This window comes from Electrona antarctica (assembly GCF_951216825.1).
Source record: "Electrona antarctica genome assembly, chromosome: 10".
Classification (NCBI taxonomy): domain Eukaryota; kingdom Metazoa; phylum Chordata; class Actinopteri; order Myctophiformes; family Myctophidae; genus Electrona; species Electrona antarctica.
Genome location: NC_136791.1, coordinates 46,158,052 through 46,183,230, shown reverse-complemented (window position 1 = coordinate 46,183,230; position 25,179 = coordinate 46,158,052). Strand labels below are relative to the sequence as shown.

Below are 25,179 nucleotides of genomic sequence, written 5' to 3'. Positions count from 1 at the left end.
AGGATAACTTATATCTGTTACTAGTGGCCCCTGTAGGGACCTTTAGGATAACTTATATCTGTTACTAGTGGCCCCTGGGACCTTTAGGATAACTTATATCTGTTACTAGTGGCCCCTGGGACCTTTAGGATAACTTATATCTGTTACTAGTGGCCCCTGGGACCTTTAGGATAACTTATATCTGTTACTAGTGGCCCCTGTAGGGACCTTTAGGATAACTTATATCTGTTACTAGTGGCCCCTGGGACATTTAGGATAACTTATATCTGTTACTAGTGGCCCCTGGGACCTTTAGGATAACTTATATCTGTTACTAGTGGCCCCTGGGACCTTTAGGATAACTTATATCTGTTACTAGTGGCCCCTGGGACCTTTAGGATAACTTATATCTGTTACTAGTGGCCCCTGTAGGGACCTTTAGGATAACTTATATCTGTTACTAGAGGCCCCTGTAGGGACCTTTAGGATAACTTATATCTGTTACTAGAGGCCCCTGTAGGGACCCTTAGGATAACTTATATCTGTTACTAGTGGCCCCTGTAGGGACCTTTAGGATAACTTATATCTGTTACTAGTGGCCCCTGGGACCTTTAGGATAACTTATATCTGTTACTAGAGGCCCCTGGGACCTTTAGGATAACTTATATCTGTTACTAGTGGCCCCTGGGACCTTTAGGATAACTTATATCTGTTACTAGAGGCCCCTGTAGGGACTTATAGGATAACTTATATCTGTTACTAGAGGCCCCTGTAGGGACCTTTAGGATAACTTATATCTGTTACTAGAGGCCCCTGTAGGGACCTTTAGGATAACTTATATCTGTTACTAGTGGCCCCTGTAGGGACCTTTAGGATAACTTATATCTGTTACTAGTGGCCCCTGTAGGGACCTTTAGGATAACTTATATCTGTTACTAGAGGCCCCTGTAGGGACCTTTAGGATAACTTATATCTGTTACTAGTGGCCCCTGGGACCTTTAGGATAACTTATATCTGTTACTAGAGGCCCCTGTAGGGACTTATAGGATAACTTATATCTGTTACTAGAGGCCCCTGTAGGGACCTTTAGGATAACTTATATCTGTTACTAGAGGCCCCTGTAGGGACCTTTAGGATAACTTATATCTGTTACTAGTGGCCCCTGTAGGGACCTTTAGGATAACTTATATCTGTTACTAGTGGCCCCTGTAGGGACCTTTAGGATAACTTATATCTGTTACTAGAGGCCCCTGTAGGGACCTTTAGGATAACTTATATCTGTTACTAGTGGCCCCTGGGACCTTTAGGATAACTTATATCTGTTACTAGTGGCCCCTGGGACCTTTAGGATAACTTATATCTGTTACTAGATGCCCCTGTAGGGACCTTTAGGATAACTTATATCTGTTACTAGAGGCCCCTGTAGGGACCTTTAGGATAACTTATATCTGTTACTAGTGGCCCCTGTAGGGACCTTTAGGATAACTATCTGTTACTAGTGGCCCCTGTAGGGACCTTTAGGATAACTATCTGTTACTAGTGGCCCCTGTAGGGACCTTTAGGATAACTATCTGTTACTAGAGGCCCCTGTAGGGACCTTTAGGATAACTTATATCTGTTACTAGAGGCCCCTGTAGGGACCTTTAGGATAACTTATATCTGTTACTAGTGGCCCCTGTAGGGACCTTTAGGATAACTTATATCTGTTACTAGTGGCCCCTGTAGGGACCTTTAGGATAACTATCTGTTACTAGTGGCCCCTGTAGGGACCTTTAGGATAACTTATATCTGTTACTAGTGGCCCCTGTAGGGACCTTTAGGATAACTATCTGTTACTAGTGGCCCCTGTAGGGACCTTTAGGATAACTATCTGTTACTAGTGGCCCCTGTAGGGACCTTTAGGATAACTTATATCTGTTACTAGTGGCCCCTGTAGGGACCTTTAGGATAACTATCTGTTACTAGTGGCCCCTGTAGGGACCTTTAGGATAACTATCTGTTACTAGTGGCCCCTGTAGGGACCTTTAGGATAACTATCTGTTACTAGTGGCCCCTGTAGGGACCTTTAGGATAACTTATATCTGTTACTAGAGGCCCCTGTAGGGACCTTTAGGATAACTTATATCTGTTACTAGAGGCCCCTGTAGGGACCTTTAGGATAACTTATATCTGTTACTAGTGGCCCCTGGGACCTTTAGGATAACTTATATCTGTTACTAGTGGCCCCTGGGACCTTTAGGATAACTTATATCTGTTACTAGAGGCCCCTGTAGGGACCTTTAGGATAACTTATATCTGTTACTAGTGGCCCCTGGGACCTTTAGGATAACTTATATCTGTTACTAGTGGCCCCTGTAGGGACCTTTAGGATAACTTATATCTGTTACTAGTGGCCCCTGTAGGGACCTTTAGGATAACTTATATCTGTTACTAGTGGCCCCTGTAGGGACCTTTAGGATAACTTATATCTGTTACTAGTGGCCCCTGTAGGGACCTTTAGGATAACTTATATCTGTTACTAGTGGCCCCTGGGACCTTTAGGATAACTTATATCTGTTACTAGTGGCCCCTGGGACCTTTAGGATAACTTATATCTGTTACTAGTGGCCCCTGGGACCTTTAGGATAACTTATATCTGTTACTAGTGGCCCCTGGGACCTTTAGGATAACTTATATCTGTTACTAGTGGCCCCTGTAGGGACCTTTAGGATAACTTATATCTGTTACTAGTGGCCCCTGTAGGGACCTTTAGGATAACTTATATCTGTTACTAGTGGCCCCTGTAGGGACCTTTAGGATAACTTATATCTGTTACTAGTGGCCCCTGTAGGGACCTTTAGGATAACTTATATCTGTTACTAGTGGCCCCTGGGACCTTTAGGATAACTTATATCTGTTACTAGTGGCCCCTGGGACCTTTAGGATAACTTATATCTGTTACTAGTGGCCCCTGGGACCTTTAGGATAACTTATATCTGTTACTAGTGGCCCCTGGGACCTTTAGGATAACTTATATCTGTTACTAGTGGCCCCTGTAGGGACCTTTAGGATAACTTATATCTGTTACTAGTGGCCCCTGTAGGGACCTTTAGGATAACTTATATCTGTTACTAGTGGCCCCTGTAGGGACCTTTAGGATAACTTATATCTGTTACTAGTGGCCCCTGTAGGGACCTTTAGGATAACTTATATCTGTTACTAGTGGCCCCTGTAGGGACCTTTAGGATAACTTATCTGTTACTAGTGGCCCCTGGGACCTTTAGGATATCTGTTACTAGTGGCCCCTGGGACCTTTAGGATAACTTATATCTGTTACTAGAGGCCCCTGTAGGGACCTTTAGGATAACTTATATCTGTTACTAGAGGCCCCTGTAGGGACCTTTAGGATAACTTATATCTGTTACTAGTGGCCCCTGTAGGGACCTTTAGGATAACTTATATCTGTTACTAGTGGCCCCTGTAGGGACCTTTAGGATAACTTATATCTGTTACTAGTGGCCCCTGGGACCTTTAGGATAACTTATATCTGTTACTAGAGGCCCCTGTAGGGACCTTTAGGATAACTTATATCTGTTACTAGTGGCCCCTGTAGGGACCTTTAGGATAACTTATATCTGTTACTAGTGGCCCCTGTAGGGACCTTTAGGATAACTTATATCTGTTACTAGTGGCCCCTGTAGGGACCTTTAGGATAACTTATATCTGTTACTAGTGGCCCCTGTAGGGACCTTTAGGATAACTTATATCTGTTACTAGTGGCCCCTGTAGGGACCTTTAGGATAACTTATATCTGTTACTAGTGGCCCCTGTAGGGACCTTTAGGATAACTTATATCTGTTACTAGTGGCCCCTGTAGGGACCTTTAGGATAACTTATATCTGTTACTAGTGGCCCCTGTAGGGACCTTTAGGATAACTTATATCTGTTACTAGTGGCCCCTGGGACCTTTAGGATATCTGTTACTAGTGGCCCCTGGGACCTTTAGGATAACTTATATCTGTTACTAGTGGCCCCTGGGACCTTTAGGATATCTGTTACTAGTGGCCCCTGGGACCTTTAGGATAACTTATATCTGTTACTAGAGGCCCCTGTAGGGACCTTTAGGATAACTTATATCTGTTACTAGAGGCCCCTGTAGGGACCTTTAGGATAACTTATATCTGTTACTAGTGGCCCCTGTAGGGACCTTTAGGATAACTTATATCTGTTACTAGTGGCCCCTGTAGGGACCTTTAGGATAACTTATATCTGTTACTAGTGGCCCCTGGGACCTTTAGGATAACTTATATCTGTTACTAGAGGCCCCTGTAGGGACCTTTAGGATAACTTATATCTGTTACTAGTGGCCCCTGTAGGGACCTTTAGGATAACTTATATCTGTTACTAGTGGCCCCTGTAGGGACCTTTAGGATAACTTATATCTGTTACTAGTGGCCCCTGTAGGGACCTTTAGGATAACTTATATCTGTTACTAGTGGCCCCTGTAGGGACCTATAGGATAACTTATATCTGTTACTAGAGGCCCCTGTAGGGACTTATAGGATAACTTATATCTGTTACTAGAGGCCCCTGTAGGGACCTTTAGGATAACTTATATCTGTTACTAGAGGCCCCTGTAGGGACCTTTAGGATAACTTATATCTGTTACTAGTGGCCCCTGTAGGGACCTTTAGGATAACTTATATCTGTTACTAGTGGCCCCTGTAGGGACCTTTAGGATAACTTATATCTGTTACTAGAGGCCCCTGTAGGGACCTTTAGGATAACTTATATCTGTTACTAGTGGCCCCTGTAGGGACCTTTAGGATAACTTATATCTGTTACTAGTGGCCCCTGGGACCTTTAGGATAACTTATATCTGTTACTAGATGCCCCTATAGGGACCTTTAGGATAACTTATATCTGTTACTAGAGGCCCCTGTAGGGACCTTTAGGATAACTTATATCTGTTACTAGTGGCCCCTGTAGGGACCTTTAGGATAACTATCTGTTACTAGTGGCCCCTGTAGGGACCTTTAGGATAACTATCTGTTACTAGTGGCCCCTGTAGGGACCTTTAGGATAACTATCTGTTACTAGTGGCCCCTGGGACCTTTATGATAACTTATATCTGTTACTAGAGGCCCCTGTAGGGACCTTTAGGATAACTTATATCTGTTACTAGAGGCCCCTGTAGGGACCTTTAGGATAACTTATATCTGTTACTAGAGGCCCCTGTAGGGACCTTTAGGATAACTATCTGTTACTAGTGGCCCCTGGGACCTTTAGGATAACTATCTGTTACTAGTGGCCCCTGTAGGGACCTTTAGGATAACTTATATCTGTTACTAGTGGCCCCTGGGACCTTTAGGATAACTTATATCTGTTACTAGAGGCCCCTGGGACCTTTAGGATAACTTATATCTGTTACTAGTGGCCCCTGTAGGGACCTTTAGGATAACTTATATCTGTTACTAGTGGCCCCTGTAGGGACCTTTAGGATAACTTATATCTGTTACTAGTTGCCCCTGTAGGGACCTTTAGGATAACTATCTGTTACTAGTGGCCCCTGTAGGGACCTTTAGGATAACTATCTGTTACTAGTGGCCCCTGTAGGGACCTTTAGGATAACTTATATCTGTTACTAGAGGCCCCTGTAGGGACCTTTAGGATAACTTATATCTGTTACTAGTGGCCCCTGTAGGGACCTTTAGGCTAACTTATATCTGTTACTAGTGGCCCCTGTAGGGACCTTTAAGATAACTTATATCTGTTACTAGTGGCCCCTGTAGGGACCTTTAGGATAACTTATATCTGTTACTAGTGGCCCCTGTAGGGACCTTTAGGATAACTATCTGTTACTAGTGGCCCCTGTAGGGACCTTTAGGATAACTATCTGTTACTAGTGGCCCCTGTAGGGACCTTTAGGATAACTATCTGTTACTAGTGGCCCCTGTAGGGACCTTTAGGATAACTTATATCTGTTACTAGAGGCCCCTGTAGGGACCTTTAGGATAACTATCTGTTACTAGTGGCCCCTGTAGGGACCTTTAGGATAACTTATATCTGTTACTAGAGGCCCCTGTAGGGACCTTTAGGATAACTTATATCTGTTACTAGTGGCCCCTGTAGGGACCTTTAGGATAACTTATATCTGTTACTAGTGGCCCCTGTAGGGACCTTTAGGATAACTTATATCTGTTACTAGTGGCCCCTGTAGGGACCTTTAGGATAACTTATATCTGTTACTAGTGGCCCCTGGGACCTTTAGGATAACTTATATCTGTTACTAGTGGCCCCTGGGACCTTTAGGATAACTTATATCTGTTACTAGTGGCCCCTGTAGGGACCTTTAGGATAACTTATATCTGTTACTAGTGGCCCCTGTAGGGACCTTTAGGATAACTTATATCTGTTACTAGTGGCCCCTGTAGGGACCTTTAGGATAACTTATATCTGTTACTAGTGGCCCCTGTAGGGACCTTTAGGATAACTTATATCTGTTACTAGAGGCCCCTGTAGGGACCTTTAGGATAACTTATATCTGTTACTAGTGGCCCCTGTAGGGACCTTTAGGATAACTTATATCTGTTACTAGAGGCCCCTGTAGGGACCTTTAGGATAACTTATATCTGTTACTAGTGGCCCCTGTAGGGACCTTTAGGATAACTTATATCTGTTACTAGTGGCCCCTGGGACCTTTAGGATAACTTATATCTGTTACTAGATGCCCCTGTAGGGACCTTTAGGATAACTTATATCTGTTACTAGAGGCCCCTGTAGGGACCTTTAGGATAACTTATATCTGTTACTAGTGGCCCCTGTAGGGACCTTTAGGATAACTATCTGTTACTAGTGGCCCCTGTAGGGACCTTTAGGATAACTATCTGTTACTAGTGGCCCCTGTAGGGACCTTTAGGATAACTATCTGTTACTAGTGGCCCCTGGGACCTTTAGGATAACTATCTGTTACTAGAGGCCCCTGTAGGGACCTTTAGGATAACTTATATCTGTTACTAGAGGCCCCTGTAGGGACCTTTAGGATAACTTATATCTGTTACTAGTGGCCCCTGGGACCTTTAGGATAACTATCTGTTACTAGTGGCCCCTGTAGGGACCTTTAGGATAACTTATATCTATTACTAGTGGCCCCTGGGACCTTTAGGATAACTTATATCTGTTACTAGTGGCCCCTGGGACCTTTAGGATAACTTATATCTGTTACTAGAGGCCCCTGGGACCTTTAGGATAACTTATATCTGTTACTAGTGGCCCCTGTAGGGACCTTTAGGATAACTTATATCTGTTACTAGTGGCCCCTGTAGGGACCTTTAGGATAACTTATATCTGTTACTAGTTGCCCCTGTAGGGACCTTTAGGATAACTTATATCTGTTACTAGTGGGCCCCTGTAGAGACCTTTAGGATAACTTATATCTGTTACTAGTGGCCCCTGTAGGGACCTTTAGGATAACTATCTGTTACTAGTGGCCCCTGTAGGGACCTTTAGGATAACTATCTGTTACTAGTGGCCCCTGTAGGGACCTTTAGGATAACTTATATCTGTTACTAGAGGCCCCTGTAGGGACCTTTAGGATAACTTATATCTGTTACTAGTGGCCCCTGTAGGGACCTTTAGGATAACTTATATCTGTTACTAGTGGCCCCTGTAGGGACCTTTAGGATAACTTATATCTGTTACTAGTGGCCCCTGTAGGGACCTTTAGGATAACTTATATCTGTTACTAGTGGCCCCTGTAGGGACCTTTAGGATAACTTATATCTGTTACTAGTGGCCCCTGTAGGGACCTTTAGGATAACTATCTGTTACTAGTGGCCCCTGTAGGGACCTTTAGGATAACTATCTGTTACTAGTGGCCCCTGTAGGGACCTTTAGGATAACTTATATCTGTTACTAGAGGCCCCTGTAGGGACCTTTAGGATAACTTATATCTGTTACTAGTGGCCCCTGTAGGGACCTTTAGGATAACTTATATCTGTTACTAGTGGCCCCTGTAGGGACCTTTAGGATAACTTATATCTGTTACTAGTGGCCCCTGTAGGGACCTTTAGGATAACTTATATCTGTTACTAGTGGCCCCTGGGACCTTTAGGATAACTTATATCTGTTACTAGTGGCCCCTGGGACCTTTAGGATAACTTATATCTGTTACTAGTGGCCCCTGTAGGGACCTTTAGGATAACTTATATCTGTTACTAGTGGCCCCTGTAGGGACCTTTAGGATAACTTATATCTGTTACTAGTGGCCCCTGGGACCTTTAGGATAACTTATATCTGTTACTAGTGGCCCCTGTAGGGACCTTTAGGATAACTTATATCTGTTACTAGTGGCCCCTGTAGGGACTTTTAGGATAACTTATATCTGTTACTAGTGGCCCCTGTAGGGACCTTTAGGATAACTATCTGTTACTAGTGGCCCCTGTAGGGACCTTTAGGATAACTATCTGTTACTAGTGGCCCCTGTAGGGACCTTTAGGATAACTATCTGTTACTAGTGGCCCCTGTAGGGACCTTTAGGATAACTTATATCTGTTACTAGAGGCCCCTGTAGGGACCTTTAGGATAACTTATATCTGTTACTAGTGGCCCCTGTAGGGACCTTTAGGATAACTTATATCTGTTACTAGTGGCCCCTGGGACCTTTAGGATAACTTATATCTGTTACTAGTGGCCCCTGGGACCTTTAGGATAACTTATATCTGTTACTAGTGGCCCCTGTAGGGACCTTTAGGATAACTTATATCTGTTACTAGTGGCCCCTGGGACCTTTAGGATAACTTATATCTGTTACTAGTGGCCCCTGGGACCTTTAGGATAACTTATATCTGTTACTAGTGGCCCCTGGGACCTTTAGGATAACTTATATCTGTTACTAGTGGCCCCTGTAGGGACCTTTAGGATAACTTATATCGGTTACTAGTGGCCCCTGTAGGGACCTTTAGGATAACTTATATCTGTTACTAGTGGCCCCTGTAGGGACCTTTAGGATAACTTATATCTGTTACTAGTGGCCCCTGTAGGGACCTTTAGGATAACTTATATCTGTTACTAGTGGCCCCTGTAGGGACCTTTAGGATAACTTATATCTGTTACTAGTGGCCCCTGGGACCTTTAGGATAACTTATATCTGTTACTAGTGGCCCCTGGGACCTTTAGGATAACTTATATCTGTTACTAGTGGCCCCTGGGACCTTTAGGATAACTTATATCTGTTACTAGTGGCCCCTGGGACCTTTAGGATAACTTATATCTGTTACTAGTGGCCCCTGGGACCTTTAGGATAACTTATATCTGTTACTAGTGGCCCCTGGGACCTTTAGGATAACTTATATCTGTTACTAGTGGCCCCTGGGACCTTTAGGATAACTTATATCTGTTACTAGTGGCCCCTGGGACCTTTAGGATAACTTATATCTGTTACTAGTGGCCCCTGGGACCTTTAGGATAACTTATATCTGTTACTAGTGGCCCCTGTAGGGACCTTTAGGATAACTTATATCTGTTACTAGTGGCCCCTGGGACCTTTAGGATAACTTATATCTGTTACTAGTGGCCCCTGTAGGGACCTTTAGGATAACTTATATCTGTTACTAGTGGCCCCTGGGACCTTTAGGATAACTTATATCTGTTACTAGTGGCCCCTGGGACCTTTAGGATAACTTATATCTGTTACTAGTGGCCCCTGGGACCTTTAGGATAACTTATATCTGTTACTAGTGGCCCCTGGGACCTTTAGGATAACTTATATCTGTTACTAGTGGCCCCTGTAGGGACCTTTAGGATAACTTATATCTGTTACTAGTGGCCCCTGGGACCTTTAGGATAACTTATATCTGTTACTAGTGGCCCCTGGGACCTTTAGGATAACTTATATCTGTTACTAGTGGCCCCTGGGACCTTTAGGATAACTTATATCTGTTACTAGTGGCCCCTGGGACCTTTAGGATAACTTATATCTGTTACTAGTGGCCCCTGTAGGGACCTTTAGGATAACTTATATCTGTTACTAGTGGCCCCTGGGACCTTTAGGATAACTTATATCTGTTACTAGTGGCCCCTGTAGGGACCTTTAGGATAACTTATATCTGTTACTAGTGGCCCCTGGGACCTAGAGGCCAGAAGGGAGCAGCCTGTATTCAGAGCTGAGGGGATGAGAGTTGTCCATACGAATGCACTTGGCTTTCTTAACCCATTTAGGCCTGACCTCAACATTTAAAAAAAATATTCTAAATCCTCGAGTTTTCTGAAATAAATATTTTCACGATTTTTCAAAAATATCAGACCTACAAGCTGTAGATCTGCTATTTTTCAATAGCTAAATTATAACATAATGTTTAAAACACCAAAAGGGGTTCCCGCCCAAAATAGGTTAAGCACCTGTCTCTGGAATACTTGATCCAGGCTACTGAAATTTACTCCGGCTATCTTTGATGCCGTTCTCACAATCCTACTGAGGTGTTTTTTGTCCTTTTAGGTTCAGGTTTCCATACCAACAAATTATGGAGAAGGAGATAACTTACTCAATGAAAGCACTGTAGAACAGTTTCATCAAATATCTATCACCCTGAAATTTGGCAAGCTTCCTTAACCCATTTTAGGCAGGAACCCCTTTTGGTGTTTTAAGCAATACCTTACGAGCTTGTAGGTCTGCTATTTTTTTTTAAATCGAAGAACGACACATAGCTTTTACAGAAAACTGTCAGGATGTAGAAGACATTTTTAGAATCTGATCTCAGGCCTGAATGGGTTAAACAAAAGAGGCGTTGTTGACCTTTTTGAGTGGTGCAAACCACTCCAACAACTGGCTTTGTTAGTACCCATGCTCACACGGGTGAGCATGGTTGCTATGGTTAGTATGTGACGTCATACTAACGTCACATGCGGAGAGTACAGATGCTTTCCTGGTTCTAATGTACAGTAACTATAACAATAAATGTGTAGTTGCACCACTCAGTTCACACGGGTGTAATTTTTTACACAGCATTTGACAGTTCAAATTTCAGCTTGCTGTCAAATGTAGTGCCCGAATATTTATAGGTGGTCACCAGGTCAACTTGCTCACCATGGACAACACATAATTTGCCATAGTCCCCTTATATCCCCATATTTCATCTTTTGGGGAATTATATATTATACTTTAATATTCATATGATGGTGTAACACAAATTACAGTTAACCATGTGTCAATTTAAGCAATTTTAAGACGTTTTAATAAAAAAAGAAAAACAAAAAAGATCATTGCAAATAAAATCAACAAAATATACTATAAAAACGGATTAAATTGGACAAGTTGTCAAATGATATTAGAAAGTTTCCAAAGTGACGACTTTTAAGATCTTTTTAGTAGATAATAAATATCGATAATAAATATCCGCCTTTCTAATTCATAATTCATCGAATAAAGTAGAAGCAACTGTTTATTTTGTATTGTTTGTTGAGACTTTTCTAAAAAATACAGTGACAAAATACAGTGTCAATATAGTTTAAAAACACCCAATCAAATCGTCAGCCCCTTCCATAACTTTTCCTAAATATTCGATTCAAATCATGTATTTTCTTTTTTTTTCCTCTTTTTTTTTTCTTCATCTGAAACATTTTCTAAATATGAATTTAGGCATACTTGTACCATCTCTGCCTATTCATTTTGGGCCAAACTGACCCCATGTCAACTCATAATGTTGCACCGAGTAAGGATTTAACTAGACATTTGTAGAATCGGTTCCATCGGACTTATATGGGTTAGTAATTGGAATTTGAATCCTGAAAAGTAATTTTTATTTTATATATATTATATAAACATTTCCCACTCGACAGAGACAATAGCATGTATGTTTGTTTGTACAGGGCCAGACTGGGCATGCAAATACATCTGTCCCAGCCTGCATGTCTGTCCAAACATGTAGGAAGCACATCGACAAACAAACTGAAGAATTCAGAGCAGGGAGGAGCAGCCAAAGTACATAGATCATAATGAATACATAACCTGCAATGAGTACTGCTCCTTATACTGCTCAACAGTTTATTTAATCTGTCTGTCTGTCTGTCTGTCTGCCTGCCTGCCTGCCTGCCTGCCTGCCTGCCTGCCTGCCTGCCTGCCTGCCTGCCTGCCTGCCTGCCTGCCTGTCTGTCTGTCTTGCAGGACTACCTGTCTCACATCATCGACCAGGCTGAGCTGACGATCCGACCGGAGCAGGTGTGTTCTCTGTTTGGGAACATTGAGGACATCTATGAGTTCAACAGGTAATTCTGGATGACCCCACCGTGAGGTTGTCATGTTACATCATTCACCCAAGCGGTGTTGATTTCCTCGACTTAAAACTAAGACGAAAAATGTTCGTCACTGCCTTTTTTCACTGACGGAAACTAAATGAAATCTAAGCTATGATGACTAAAACTAAGACTAAATATATTGACAATTTTGTCAACAAATAAAAACTAGACTAAAATGTTGGACAAGAGAAAAACTGAATTTATTTATATTGTATGTCTAAAATGAGTAAATAGCACACTAGAGCATGTCTCAAATGAATGTCAGAGCTGAAATCCACATGTAAATATGAAATAAATGGTTAACACGTAGCTAGGTGTAATGTTAGAGTCCAAAGAAGACATGTAAATATGAAATAAATACTTAAACATTTGGCCTCCAACCCCCAAGTGAACCTTTCAAGCCTGTTTTCTCAACTCGCTGTTTCTCTGCAAGACATTACTCTATAAGCCACATCTCCAAAACTGGTGGGTCAAACTGAACAACCAATATGTCAATTTGAAGCTATGACACAGGTGCTACTGATTACAGAAATCCTCCATTTTTAATCCAATTCAAGATGACATCCAGACAGTGGATGTCAACCTAATCCTAAACCTCGTTTTCAACCTTATCATCACACTGAAATATGTATATAGGTTGTGTACAGGTTAGAAAAACATCCCCTGGCTTTTTGTCTCTGTGACTTTGTATACAAACCACTGTGCATGAGACGGACCTATAGGACCCATAGCCTGGAGGGATGCGACGCTCTGATTGGTTCAGAAACTTCAGAGCCAGCATTTCAAGCTGAAACTTCAAAATAAAATGCCCACCATTTCCGTTTCACTACACCTTTAATTCATAATTCCTTAACTGCCTGCGTTTTTCAGTGAAACCCTTATTTTGAAGGTTCCACTGGAGACCAAAAAAAACTGATGTGGGGGAAACGATTTGTCCCGGAATAGGGACACCAGGGTTGAAGGGGTTAAAACTGTGTGTGTGTGTGTGTGTGTGTGTGTGTGTGTGTGTGTGTGTGTGTGTGTGTGTGTGTGTGTGTGTGTGTGTGTGTGTGTGTGTGTGTGTGTGTGTGTGTGCGTGTGCGTGTGCGCGCACCTACACCTCCAGACGCGCGCACACAGGGCCAAATTCCAATACCCAAAATCTCGGCCAATCGCTCACTCACACTCGATCACTCCAGCATGGCAAATTATGGTGAAATTGGTGACCTGATGAAATAATATGTGACCATCTTGTGGACTTCACACAAAAGACGTGGCCTAAATACCGCTAGGTTGAACTCGGCTAATGAACACACTGCAATGATTCACATTTGGACAGTGACATTATGTAATTGTCTACACGATTGTCACATATTTCAGCAATGTCACCGTAACACCACCATGGTAAATGGTGCATTTATATAGCGCCTTTATCCAAGGCACTTTAGATAGATTGTGGATTACATTCACCCATTCACACACACATTCATACACCGATGGCAGCGGAAACCATGCAAGGCACCAACCAGCGCATCAGGAGCAATTAGGGGTTTGGTGTCTTGCACAAGGACATTTCGACACTAACTCTGCGGGAGCCCGGGTTCGAACTGGTAACCTTGTGGTTACCATCCAGTTACCATCCAGCCACTCCAACCCCTGAGCCACCGCCACCATGAAGGAGTGACCGAGTGTGAGTGAGTGAGTTGCCGAGATTTTGGGAATTGGAATTTGGCTTTTCAGCAGTTCTCGGGGGCTAGGCCATCGCCGCCTGGTGGCCAAGGCGAGGATCTTCTTATGTGTCTTTGTTTTGCTGTGACTATTGGTATTGATCGCGTATTGATCATTACTACCAATAATTACACATTTCTGAGACGATAATAATGTGATGATGACACCTCTGTGGTACGGCAGTACTTTGCATTGCGTGACGTGTAGAGGAAACATCATCATATATAATATTTGGAATGTTATTATTTTTTTAACGTCTAAAATGCTATGCAGGTCAAAAGGTTGAACGTGGTTGCCCTGTCAAACAGTGAAATAGTCCAGGCCCTATACTGTATCTTAGGTCTAATAGTCCAGGGCCCTATACTGTATCTTAGGTCTAATAGTCCAGGGCCCTATACTGTATCTTAGGTCTAATAGTCCAGGGCCCTATACTGTATCTTATGTCTAATAGTCCAGGGCCTTATACTGTATCTTAGGTCTAATAGTCCAGGGCCTCATACTGTATCTTAGGTCTAATAGTCCAGGGCCCTATACTGTATCTTAGGTCTAATAGTCCAGGGCCCTATACTGTATCTTAGGTCTAATAGTCCAGGGCCCTATACTGTATCTTAGGTCTAATAGTCCAGGGCCTTATACTGTATCTTAGGTCTAATAGTCCAGGGCCCTATACTGTATCTTAGGTCTAATAGTCCAGGGCCCTATACTGTATCTTATGTCTAATAGTCCAGGGCCTTATACTGTATCTTAGGTCTAATAGTCCAGGGCCTCATACTGTATCTTAGGTCTAATAGTCCAGGGCCCTATACTGTATCTTAGGTCTAATAGTCCAGGGCCCTATACTGTATCTTAGGTCTAATAGTCCAGGGCCCTATACTGTATCTTAGGTCTAATAGTCCAGGGCCTTATACTGTATCTTCGGTCTAATAGTCCAGGGCCTTATACTGTATCTTAGGTCTAATAGTCCAGGGCCCTGTACTGTATCTTATGTCTAATAGTCCAGGGCCTTATACTGTATCTTAGGTCTAATAGTCCAGGGCCTTATACTGTATCTTAGGTCTAATAGTCCAGGGCCCTATACTGTATCTTATGTCTAATAGTCCAGGGCCCTATACTGTATCTTATGTCTGGCCTATTGGCTGTGTGTTCCTCTGTTCCTATTGGCTGTGTGTTCCTCTGGCCTCTGACTGGCTGCATGTGTTTCCTCTGTTCCTATTGGCTGTGTGTTGCAGTGAGCTGCTCCAGTCATTGGATCTGTGTGACAACGACCCAGTGGCCGTGGCCCGCTGTTTCGTCATGAAGGTCAGACCAGGAGAATGACATCATTATGCTATATTCATAATGTTCATAGTGTTCTATAGACCGATGTGGTTCCCAAAGTTTTTCATGTCTAGGACCTCCAAATTGACACTAACCCATTTAGGCCTGACCTCAAAATAAATAAAAAAAATAGCTTGTAGATCTGCTATTTTTCAATAGCTAAATTATAACATAATGTTTAAAACACCAAAAGGGGTTCCCGCCCAAAATGGGCAAACATATAATAATGAAAAACATATGCCAGCCAGGGTACCACCGTAAGAGAAGAGTTTTACGGCTCTCTAGCAGTGATTCTCAACCAGTTTAATTTCAAGGACCCCCGTTTAATGGCATCTCCATGGGATCCCAATTTCATTTGGAAATAAATATTTGTACATTTAAAAACTGTGTACATTGGTGACTATAACTATAACCTGATCTTGAGGCCTACAAAAAAACAAAACACTAACAAGGTCGACTAGTAGTCGACTAGTTGCTTAAAGCCCTAGTGTGAATTCTGTGTCTCTGGTTGCAGGCGCTGTACTTTGACATCTACACACAATACTGCACCAACTACCCTAAGTAAGTACTACTGACACCAGTGTTGATTCCGTCGACTAAATCTAAGACGAAAAATGTCCGTCGACTACCTTTTTTTCCACTGACGAAAACTGAATGGAAAGTGAATGAAAACTGAGCTATGATGACTAAAACTAAGACTAAATATATTGACAATTCCGTCAACAAATAAAAACCAGACTACAATGTTAGGAAGGGACTAGTGGACAAGAGATCCAGTATACAGGTAAGTCATTTTACACTTGGTTGCATGCTGAAAATAGCAGATCTACAAGCTGAGCTTGTAGATCTGCTATTTTCAGCAAGTGTAAAATCAGTGTGAGGGTACCTACCCTAGGGGACACGGGGAGAACATGTGAGGGTACCTACCCTAGGGGACACGGGGAGAACATGTGAGGGTACCTACCCTAGGGGACACGGGGAGAACATGTGAGGGTACCTACCCTAGGGGACACAGGGAGAACATGTGAGGTTACCTACCCTAGGGGACATGGGGAGAACATGTGAGGGTACCTACCCTAGGGGACATGGGGAGAACATGTGAGGGTACCTACCCTAGGGGACATGGGGAGAACATGTGAGGGTACCTACCCTAGGGGACACGGGGAGAACATGCAGACTCCACACAGAAAGGCCAACACCGCCTCCAGTTGCTATTGTTATAGCTGTGATTAGCACAACACTTTATGCATGTCTGTAGTCTGAAAACCCACGTCTTCAGACTCCACCTTAGACCGTAGCACTTGCACTAGCCTCGATGGCGTATGCAAAGGCTAAATTTAGATAGCATTTTTTATGTAGACATAGCATTATAGTGTATGATCATAGTTAGATGGATGTTAGGTTCTTACTGTAGCTTACTTATGATCCTTGATGACTATTTCTATGTATATGATGTGTTTTACCTTGTCTTGTTCTTGCTTACTGTAAGTCTCTCTGTATAGAGCACCGGAAGTCTGACGTCAATATCGGTAGAGGGCGCAAATCCACGTGTTCATGTACTTTTTATTTGCATTGTAATCCCCATAGGGGGATTTTAGATCGCCTCATATAAGAACTGTGTTTGAAAATGACATAATAATGTCATCCCGGCCGTTACACTCATATGGATATGAAGAATCAACTGACTGAGAGAAAACGCTAATTAGTTACATTTTCGCTAGAAACAGACTGTATCATATATGAGTGACTGACTGTCGCAAACGATACAGAGACACTGACAATAACGCAGAGACAGCTTGTTTATTTTTGGACCACAATGGTTATATGAAACGATATTAAGATCACCCCATGTTATTCTCCATAGAGAAATCACTTCCGTGAATCAGGCAGAACCAGGGGATGAGCGAGTGATGTCAGGACTTCGGCGCTCTATTCTAGTCTGCTAAATGCCTAAATTGTAAATTGTCTGTCCGTCCGCCCTCCCTGCCCCTGTAGTTCCGTGGCTGCCCTGACAGAGTGCATGAGGAACAAGTCTCTGGCTAAGTTCTTCCGGGAGCGCCAGGCCACGCTGAAACACTCTCTCCCTCTGGGATCCTACCTCCTGAAACCTGTCCAGAGGATCGTCAAGTACCAAATACTACTGCAGGTAATGTCTTCCGCCGTAGTCTGAAACCCCACCTCTTCAGACTCCATCATGGCCCGTAGCACTTGCCCTATAGCCCCGACGACCTTACAGGCGTATGCAAAGGCCCCATGCACTTATGTAACTTAGATAGCATTTTATGTAGACTCATAGCATTTTATGTAGACATAAAGCATATTCCACTGTTACGTTCTTTGCTTACGTGTGATTCATGATAACTACCTTTTTATGTATGTGATGTATTGCCATGCTTTTTGTTCTTGCTTAATGTAAATTGCTCTGGATTAAGAGTGTCTGCTAAATTCATGAATTGTAATTGTATATATATACTAGAGATGTCCCGATACTGTATCGGTATTGGAAAAGTATCGGATTGGACCTTATCATATCGGTATCGGCGAATATGCCAGTCTAACCACCCATCCGACACAGGGGTAAAGGGGTTGACACTATGCCCAAACTGCAAGTGCATATTTGAGTGAGTAGTCTGCTATAAACACAACATGAGATATATAGCTATAAACACTATTCCCGGTCGGTGGACTTCATTTCATTTCATATTTATTTGTTTCATTTCAGTTATGGTTTTACATGATTATATTCATTTTACTTTTTTTCACATATAGAAGAAGATACATCTTATTGATACCTGCCCCTATCTATCATTTAAAAAAAACATCTAATTGATTCTGCTACCAACCATACACCTACAACCATGATTACCATGATTATCAAATAAAAAAAGAGAGAAAACAAAGAAAGACAAAAAGAACATAGAGCTCAACAAGAGAACAAACAAAACAAAGCTGAAAGAAAAAAAAAATCTAACCTTCTAATTCATAATTTATAATTGTTTCCTTTTTAAAAAAAAAATTAAAACTGAAACACTGTTGTACAACTCTTCAACTCCTGGTTTTGTGAATTCCATAACTTTATACCTGTAACAGAAGTGCACAGATGCGAACAGATGTTTAAAATCATGTCTTCTTCTATGGTCCTCATCCTCTGAGCTAAACACAAATGACTTCTGTAACTGTATTGGTAATGATCCGTTTTTCACTCTGAACACCACTAATAATGTTCGTAATTCAACCAAATCCATGATTTTCAGATCCGCCTGATAACATAAAAAGCCTATTGGTGTGTGCTCTGAAATCTTCTTTATAAATGATTATTAATTAACGCTCTCTTATTGCAACATAATCAGTCATACTCATACTCATACAACAGTCATATTACTGTTGTATGAGTTTTCCCATACTTCCAAACAGTAAATAAAATATGGTAAAACCAGTGTACAATACAACATCCTCAATACATTCGTATCCAACTCATATTTTACTTTGTTCAAAATAAAAATACTTTTGGCCACCTTGGCTTTTATACAGTATATGCTATATGATTTTTTTCCATGATAATTTCTCATCTGATACAACCCCCAAAAACCTAAATTCATTCACTCTTTCAATATTCACTCCATCTATAGAGATAATAATTGCATCCTTTTTCAACTCCATCTTCAAAATAAGATTGTTTTTATTTTTGTATTATTATAAATATTATCCTCTGGTATTCGGCATCGGTATCGGCTAACACAGAAATTGTAGTATCTGGATCGGATAGGAAACAGAAAAAGTGCATTGGACAATTTGGGACATCCCTAATACTGTATATACACACAGTAATACCTCCTGAAACCTGTCCAGAGGATCCTTAACCCATTTAGACCTAAGTTTGATTCTACAAATGTCTTCTAAATCATGACAGTTTTCAGAAAAAAACATGTTTCTATGTCAGTGGTTCTCAACCTTTTTCATGTCAAGGACCCCCAAAATTATCTGTATTTGGTCGCCGACCCCCATCTGAAAATGTGTTGTTCCAGGGACCCCCCCCCAGAAGCAAAGATTTGAGTTAAAAACGTTCGCTGTGAAAGAATATATATTCAAAGATTTGCGCCACATTTTCACAGATTTTCTGCTATTTTTCAATAGCTAAAGTATAACTTGTATAATAGTGCTTAAAAAACACCAAAAAGAGGTCCCCGTATGTCCTGAATGGGTTCATCTTCTTTAACGCAATCACTGTGTGTGTGTGTGTGTGTGTGTGTGTGCGTGTGTGCGTGTGTGCGTGTGTGCGTGTGTGTGTGTGTGCGTGTGTGTGTGTGTGTGCGTGTGTGCGCGTGTGCGTGCGTGCGTGCGTGCGTGCGTGCAGGAGATAGCGAAGCACTTTGACCCCGAGGAGGAGGAGGGCTACGAGGTGGTGCAGGAGGCCATCGACACCATGATGGGAGTGGTCTGGTACATCAACGACATGAAGAGGAAGCACGGGCACTCTGTTAGACTGCAGGTACACACGCACACACACACACACACACCATGACAGGTGTGGCCTGGTGCATCAACGACATGAAGAGGAAGCACGAGCACTCTGTTAGACTGCAGGTGCACACACACGCACGCACGCACACACGCACATACGCACACTCACACTATGACGAAAAATGTTCATCTACTACCTTTTTTCACTGACGAAAACGAAATGAAAACTAAGCCATGATGACAATTTCGTCAACAGATAAAAACTAAAAATGTTAGGAAGAGATCCAGTATAAGTCATTTGACACTTGGTCGCATGCTGAAAATAGCCGATCTCGTTGTGAGCAAGTTTAAAATCAGCTATTGCGACGGCATCAAGGCCCGCCAAAATACATGTTAGTCGACTAAATCAACTGTAGATTTAGTCGGCTAAAATTGTATGACGTTTAGTCGACTAAAACTAGACTAACATTAAACGCACACACACACACACACACACACACACACACACACACACACACACACACACACACACACACACACACACACACACACACACACACACACACACACACACACACACACACACACACACACACACACACACCACACACACACTCTCTCTCTCTCTAATCCAACCCACTCCAACTGCATTCACAGAGCACATTTTAAAAACAACAGAGTTGACCACAGTGCTTTACAGAAAATGTCCAAGAGACACAAATAAAGAGTACAAGAAACACAAACATATGGACTCAAGCGACACAAATAAAACTCATGTAAGTAAAACTCTTGTCTGTATTAAAAGCTTGGGAATGGAACAAAAAAAGAAAAGAAAAAGAGTTTTAAGACGGGGTTATGAAAACAGAGGGCCAGTTTGACATGGACGGGGGAGTTAACGCATTCTGTACGGGAACACCTTTTGGTGTTTTAAGCATTTTTATATACTTTAGCTATTGAAACATAGCAGATCTACAAGCTTGTAGAGCTTGTAGATCTGCTATGTTTGAAATATCGTGAAAATGTGGCGCAAATCTTTGAACATATATTCTTCCAAACGTATGTTTTTTTTTTTGTTCTTTGCTTCTGGGAGGGGGGTCCCTGAAACAACATATTTTCAGATGGGGGTCAGCGCCCATATAGATTCAAAGATTTGCGCCACAGTTTAAAGATTTTTTAAATTTTTTCCACAGCTAAAGTAAAAGAATCACACCCGTGTGAAGTGAGGGGTGCTCTTATCATCGTATACATCATCACGCATCATCTCATACTGGCCAATCAGAATGCCTGTTGCCTGTGATTGGTTAGCTGATTTGCTCGTTTACATATGACGTACATTTTCCCTTCATTGTCAATGGCGTTTAATGTTTTGATGTTTAATTTACGTCATATTTAGCGGACATTTGACCTGAATGCCCCTTTCATTGTCAATGGCAAATCTTGAGTGTGGGGACAAAAAAGCTGTTTATAGGAGGAAGTGCTTCTTAGGTCTTCTTAGTAGTGGGTTTTTTAAAGGTGTGATTTCTGTGCTTGGCCACCAGGAGGTGCAGTCTCTGCTGCTGAACTGGAAGGGCCCCGACCTGACCACCTACGGAGAGCTGGTGCTGGAGGGGACCTTCAAGGTGACCCACGCCAAAAACGAGCGCACCCTCTTCCTGTTCGAGCGCATGCTGCTCATCGTCAAGCGCCGCGGAGACCTCTACGTCTACAAGTCCCATATATCGGTGCGTCTATTAGGGCATTAACCCATTTAGGCCTGACGTCGAAATTAAAAAAAATGTCTTCTAAAGACAAGCTCGCTATGAGCTTGTAGATCTGCTATTTTTCAATAGCTAAAGTATAACATAATGCTTTAAAACATAATAGGTAGTTAAACAACTAGTCGACTAGTAAACTAGGCAAATAGTAAAAATGACTAGAAGTGAAAGCCCTAGCGTCTATGCCGTCGCTATAGCAACGTCTGTCCTTAAAGAGCAGTGTTGATTTTGACAGCACATTTTTTAATTTAGTTTTAGTCATAGTCTCTTGGATAGTTTTAATTTTAGTTTTAGTCACCTGGAATGTTTTGGTGTTAGTCTAGTCTAGTCTAAATCTACAGTTGATTTAGTCGACTAAAATGTATTTTGGCGGGCCTTGATGCCGTCGTAATAGCCGCAGACTCTTCACATACTAGAGCATGTCTGAAATAAATGTCAGAGCCAAAATCTACATGTAAATATGAAATAAATGCTTAAACATGTAGCTAGGTGTAATGTTAGTCCACGTACAGTGAACCTTTCAAGCCTGTTGTCTCAACTCGCTCGTTTCTCTGCAAGACATTACTCTATAAGCCATATCTCCAAAACTGGTGGGTCAAACTGAACAACCAATAGGCCTATGTCAATTTGAAGATGAATTAGATTCCCTGCTTTCATATGACATTAAAAAAACAAAAATTTAAAAAAAAATCCAATGGCAGCCCCCCAGTCAAATTTGACCAACAAATCATGACAATAAACAAAGAAATTTGTGCCGAACCTTTTTTCCTTCTTTCTAATTATTTGTTCAGCCCAAATCTACAATCTACAATGTATTTATAGAGGGTGTGCGCATGCTTAAAGTGAATGGCACATCGAGTGGCAAAGCAACAGGCAAAGTGAGTTTAACATTGTTTGATGTTGTTTAATGCAATCAGATAGGACGTTTCTGTTTGGATGTATGGGCCGTCAAGGCCACAAAGTAGTTTTTTGCCACTCAGCAGCCATTCCTGCATAACTTCCGGGTTTGATGATGATGTCACGCGCATACCCTCAATAGTCATGATTTGTCAACTCGGCTGTTGGCTTTGTTTGAGGCTTTAAAGGTCTATAACCCATTGTGGGCGGGAACCCCTTTTGGTGTTTTAAGCATTATGTTATACTTTAGCTATTGAAAAATAGCAGATCTACAAGCTCGTAGCGCGGCACCGAGTGCCGCGCTATGAGCTTGTAGGTCTGCTATTTTTGAAAAACCGTGAAAATGCGGCACAAATCTTTAAATATTATATTATTTCAGAGCGAACTCTTTTAACTCAAATTTTTGCAAAAATGTATTGCATTGCGCTTTTATATTGGTCGAACAGCACTACTAAGGGCAGACATGTGTAAACTAATGGATGCATATTCTAAACTCTCAGTAGCGTTCAGAAATAAATGTTATATAAGTAAGTATACATATCCCGATTCAAACTGTATAGCGTTATATATATATATATATAGTTTCCCTGTAGAATTAATTGTAATTTGCGGATTCAAATAATGTGTGTGTGTGTGTGTGTGTGTGTGTGTGTGTGTGTGTGTGTGTGTGTGTGTGTGTGTGTGTGTGTGTGTGTGTGTGTGTGTGTGTGTGTGTGTGTGTGTGTGTGTGTGTGTGTGTGTGTTCTCTCCAGTGTTCCACTCTGACGCTGATAGAGAGCTCAAAGGATTCTCTGTGCTTCAGCGTGACTCACTACAAACACCCCAAACAACCCACTACCGTACAGGTAACACACATACACACACACAAACGTGGTGTGTCAAACCACGTTTTAGAATGAAGGCCAATGTGTGTACAGTTAATGTGTTTTGTGTTCGGAACTTGTGTCTGTGTCTGTGCGCGTGCGTTCTGTTCAGGCGAGAACCGTAGAGGAGAAGAAACTGTGGACTCTTCACATCAAACGACTCATTCTGGAAAACCACCACGCCATCATACCTCAGAAGGTACTGTGTAGTAGTACACCTATCAATAATACACCAATTACATGATATTATACGTCAGAAGGTACTGTGTAGTATAGTACACTTATCAATAATACACCAATTACATGATATTATACCTCAGAAGCAGTGTGGTGGAAAAAGTACTCAATTGTTTTACTCAAGTAAAAGTACCAATCCTGCAATTTAGAAGTACTTTGTTACAAGTAAAAGTACGGAATTGTACTTGAGTAAAAGTACAAAAGTATCGGCATCAAAATGTACTTAAAGCACTAAAAGTAAAAGTACTCATATTGCAGAATGTCCCATTTCACAAGTTCAAAATGTAACGCGGCACATTGTGAGCTTGTAGATCTGCTATTTCCAAGTGGCCGAAATGTATAGGATTGAAGTGGTTAATGTATGTTTTCTAATAAAAATTTAAATCGCCAAAGTAACTAGTACAGTAACTCATGTTTTCAAATGATTGTAGCGAAGTAAAAGTACAAATTGTGGCTCTGAGATGTAGTGGAGTAGAAGTAAAAGTACTGGAAGTTGGAAATACTCAAGTAAAGTACAAATACCTCAACATTGTACTTAAAGGTGATATAGACAAGTTTCCAGTGTTTGTACACAGAAGTGAGTGAGTGTATCCAAACAAATGCAAATCTAGCTCCACCCCCCTCCCCCCTCATTCTATTGGCTGAGCCAGGTCACTTCAGGCTATGGGATTGTTGTTGCTGCTGGGAGGGACGCTATGGATATTGCGCTCGTATGGCTAAATATGACATTAAAAAATCATGAATTTCTATCGATATCTTAGTTACAACAATGACATTGAGTTGACATGTTTTTTTAAGGGTAACTGTAGCATAATCGCAATATCACACGACTGACACGACGAGTCCCTCAAATGAGGAAGTAGCGGAGGAGGAGACTCACTGGCTCTCAACTTTTATTTGTAATCGTGCATATAAAACATATTGCCCCTCAAATGCCCCAGCCACTACAGCATCGTTCATGTGAACTACTCTGTCCACGGTTATTCATTGCAATGAAGAACCGGGTCCGCGACGGCTAGCCTGTCACCGCTGGCGAACACGGCTTGAATGCACGCTTCAAGCCGGCCGACAGGCAGTCGCCGCGGTGGTGGCTGGTGAAATGATACTATTACTCACTTCCACTTCCACCATTTCAACAAATAAGCACATACAACCCACTCCACATGAACGATATTGATGTAGGCCTGCCGCCTAACCAGGAGATTTTATTGGGGTCCGAGTCCGAGTCATTCTGTGACTAAAGGTGGCCTTACACTAGCCGATAATCGGGCATTTTTTGACGCTCGGGGGGTGCCCGACTCAATCGATCTGCTCGGGGCCGCTCAAAGCGCGATCGGGATCGGCCCGATCAACATCAAGAATGTTTGATATTTGCTCTGCCCCGCTCCGATTATCCTGTAGTGTGTGGTGCTATCGGATTTCAGATTGAAAAGAATCGGCTAGTGTAAGGCCACCTTAAGGATCCTCCGAGTTCTGGTGCTTGCTGCTGGTGTTGTTCACTAGTTTCACACCACCCAACCATGCACTATAGCGATTCTCATAATTTCAATAGGCTTACATATTACATCATAAACATACTATTTCACGTGAACAATGTTAGTGAAACTAAGCTATGGGGATAATCCTATATTACAATTGAAAACATGTGCCCAAAAGCACGCACAGGAACAAAAGGCACCAGCTACTACGTCACT

General features: G+C 42.0%; 2 protein-coding genes across 2 annotated transcripts in view; both read left to right on the top strand.

Moving 5' to 3' along the window:
• LOC306931298 (NACHT, LRR and PYD domains-containing protein 1b allele 3-like) overlaps positions 1 to 25,179 on the top strand; it is a 136,450-nt gene that overhangs the window by 45,214 nt on the left and 66,057 nt on the right. The window lies entirely within an intron of this gene.
• LOC306931453 (pleckstrin homology domain-containing family G member 3-like) overlaps positions 1 to 25,179 on the top strand; it is a gene marked incomplete at both ends in the record, with an annotated part of 70,673 nt that overhangs the window by 21,698 nt on the left and 23,796 nt on the right. The window contains 9 exons of the mRNA XM_079512855.1: positions 12,119 to 12,219; positions 15,186 to 15,255; positions 15,788 to 15,834; positions 17,269 to 17,419; positions 19,628 to 19,705; positions 19,801 to 19,857; positions 21,273 to 21,455; positions 23,138 to 23,230; positions 23,361 to 23,447. Of these exons, the coding sequence (XP_079368981.1) occupies positions 12,119 to 12,219; positions 15,186 to 15,255; positions 15,788 to 15,834; positions 17,269 to 17,419; positions 19,628 to 19,705; positions 19,801 to 19,857; positions 21,273 to 21,455; positions 23,138 to 23,230; positions 23,361 to 23,447 (867 nt within the window). The remainder of the gene's footprint in view (positions 1 to 12,118; positions 12,220 to 15,185; positions 15,256 to 15,787; positions 15,835 to 17,268; positions 17,420 to 19,627; positions 19,706 to 19,800; positions 19,858 to 21,272; positions 21,456 to 23,137; positions 23,231 to 23,360; positions 23,448 to 25,179) is intronic.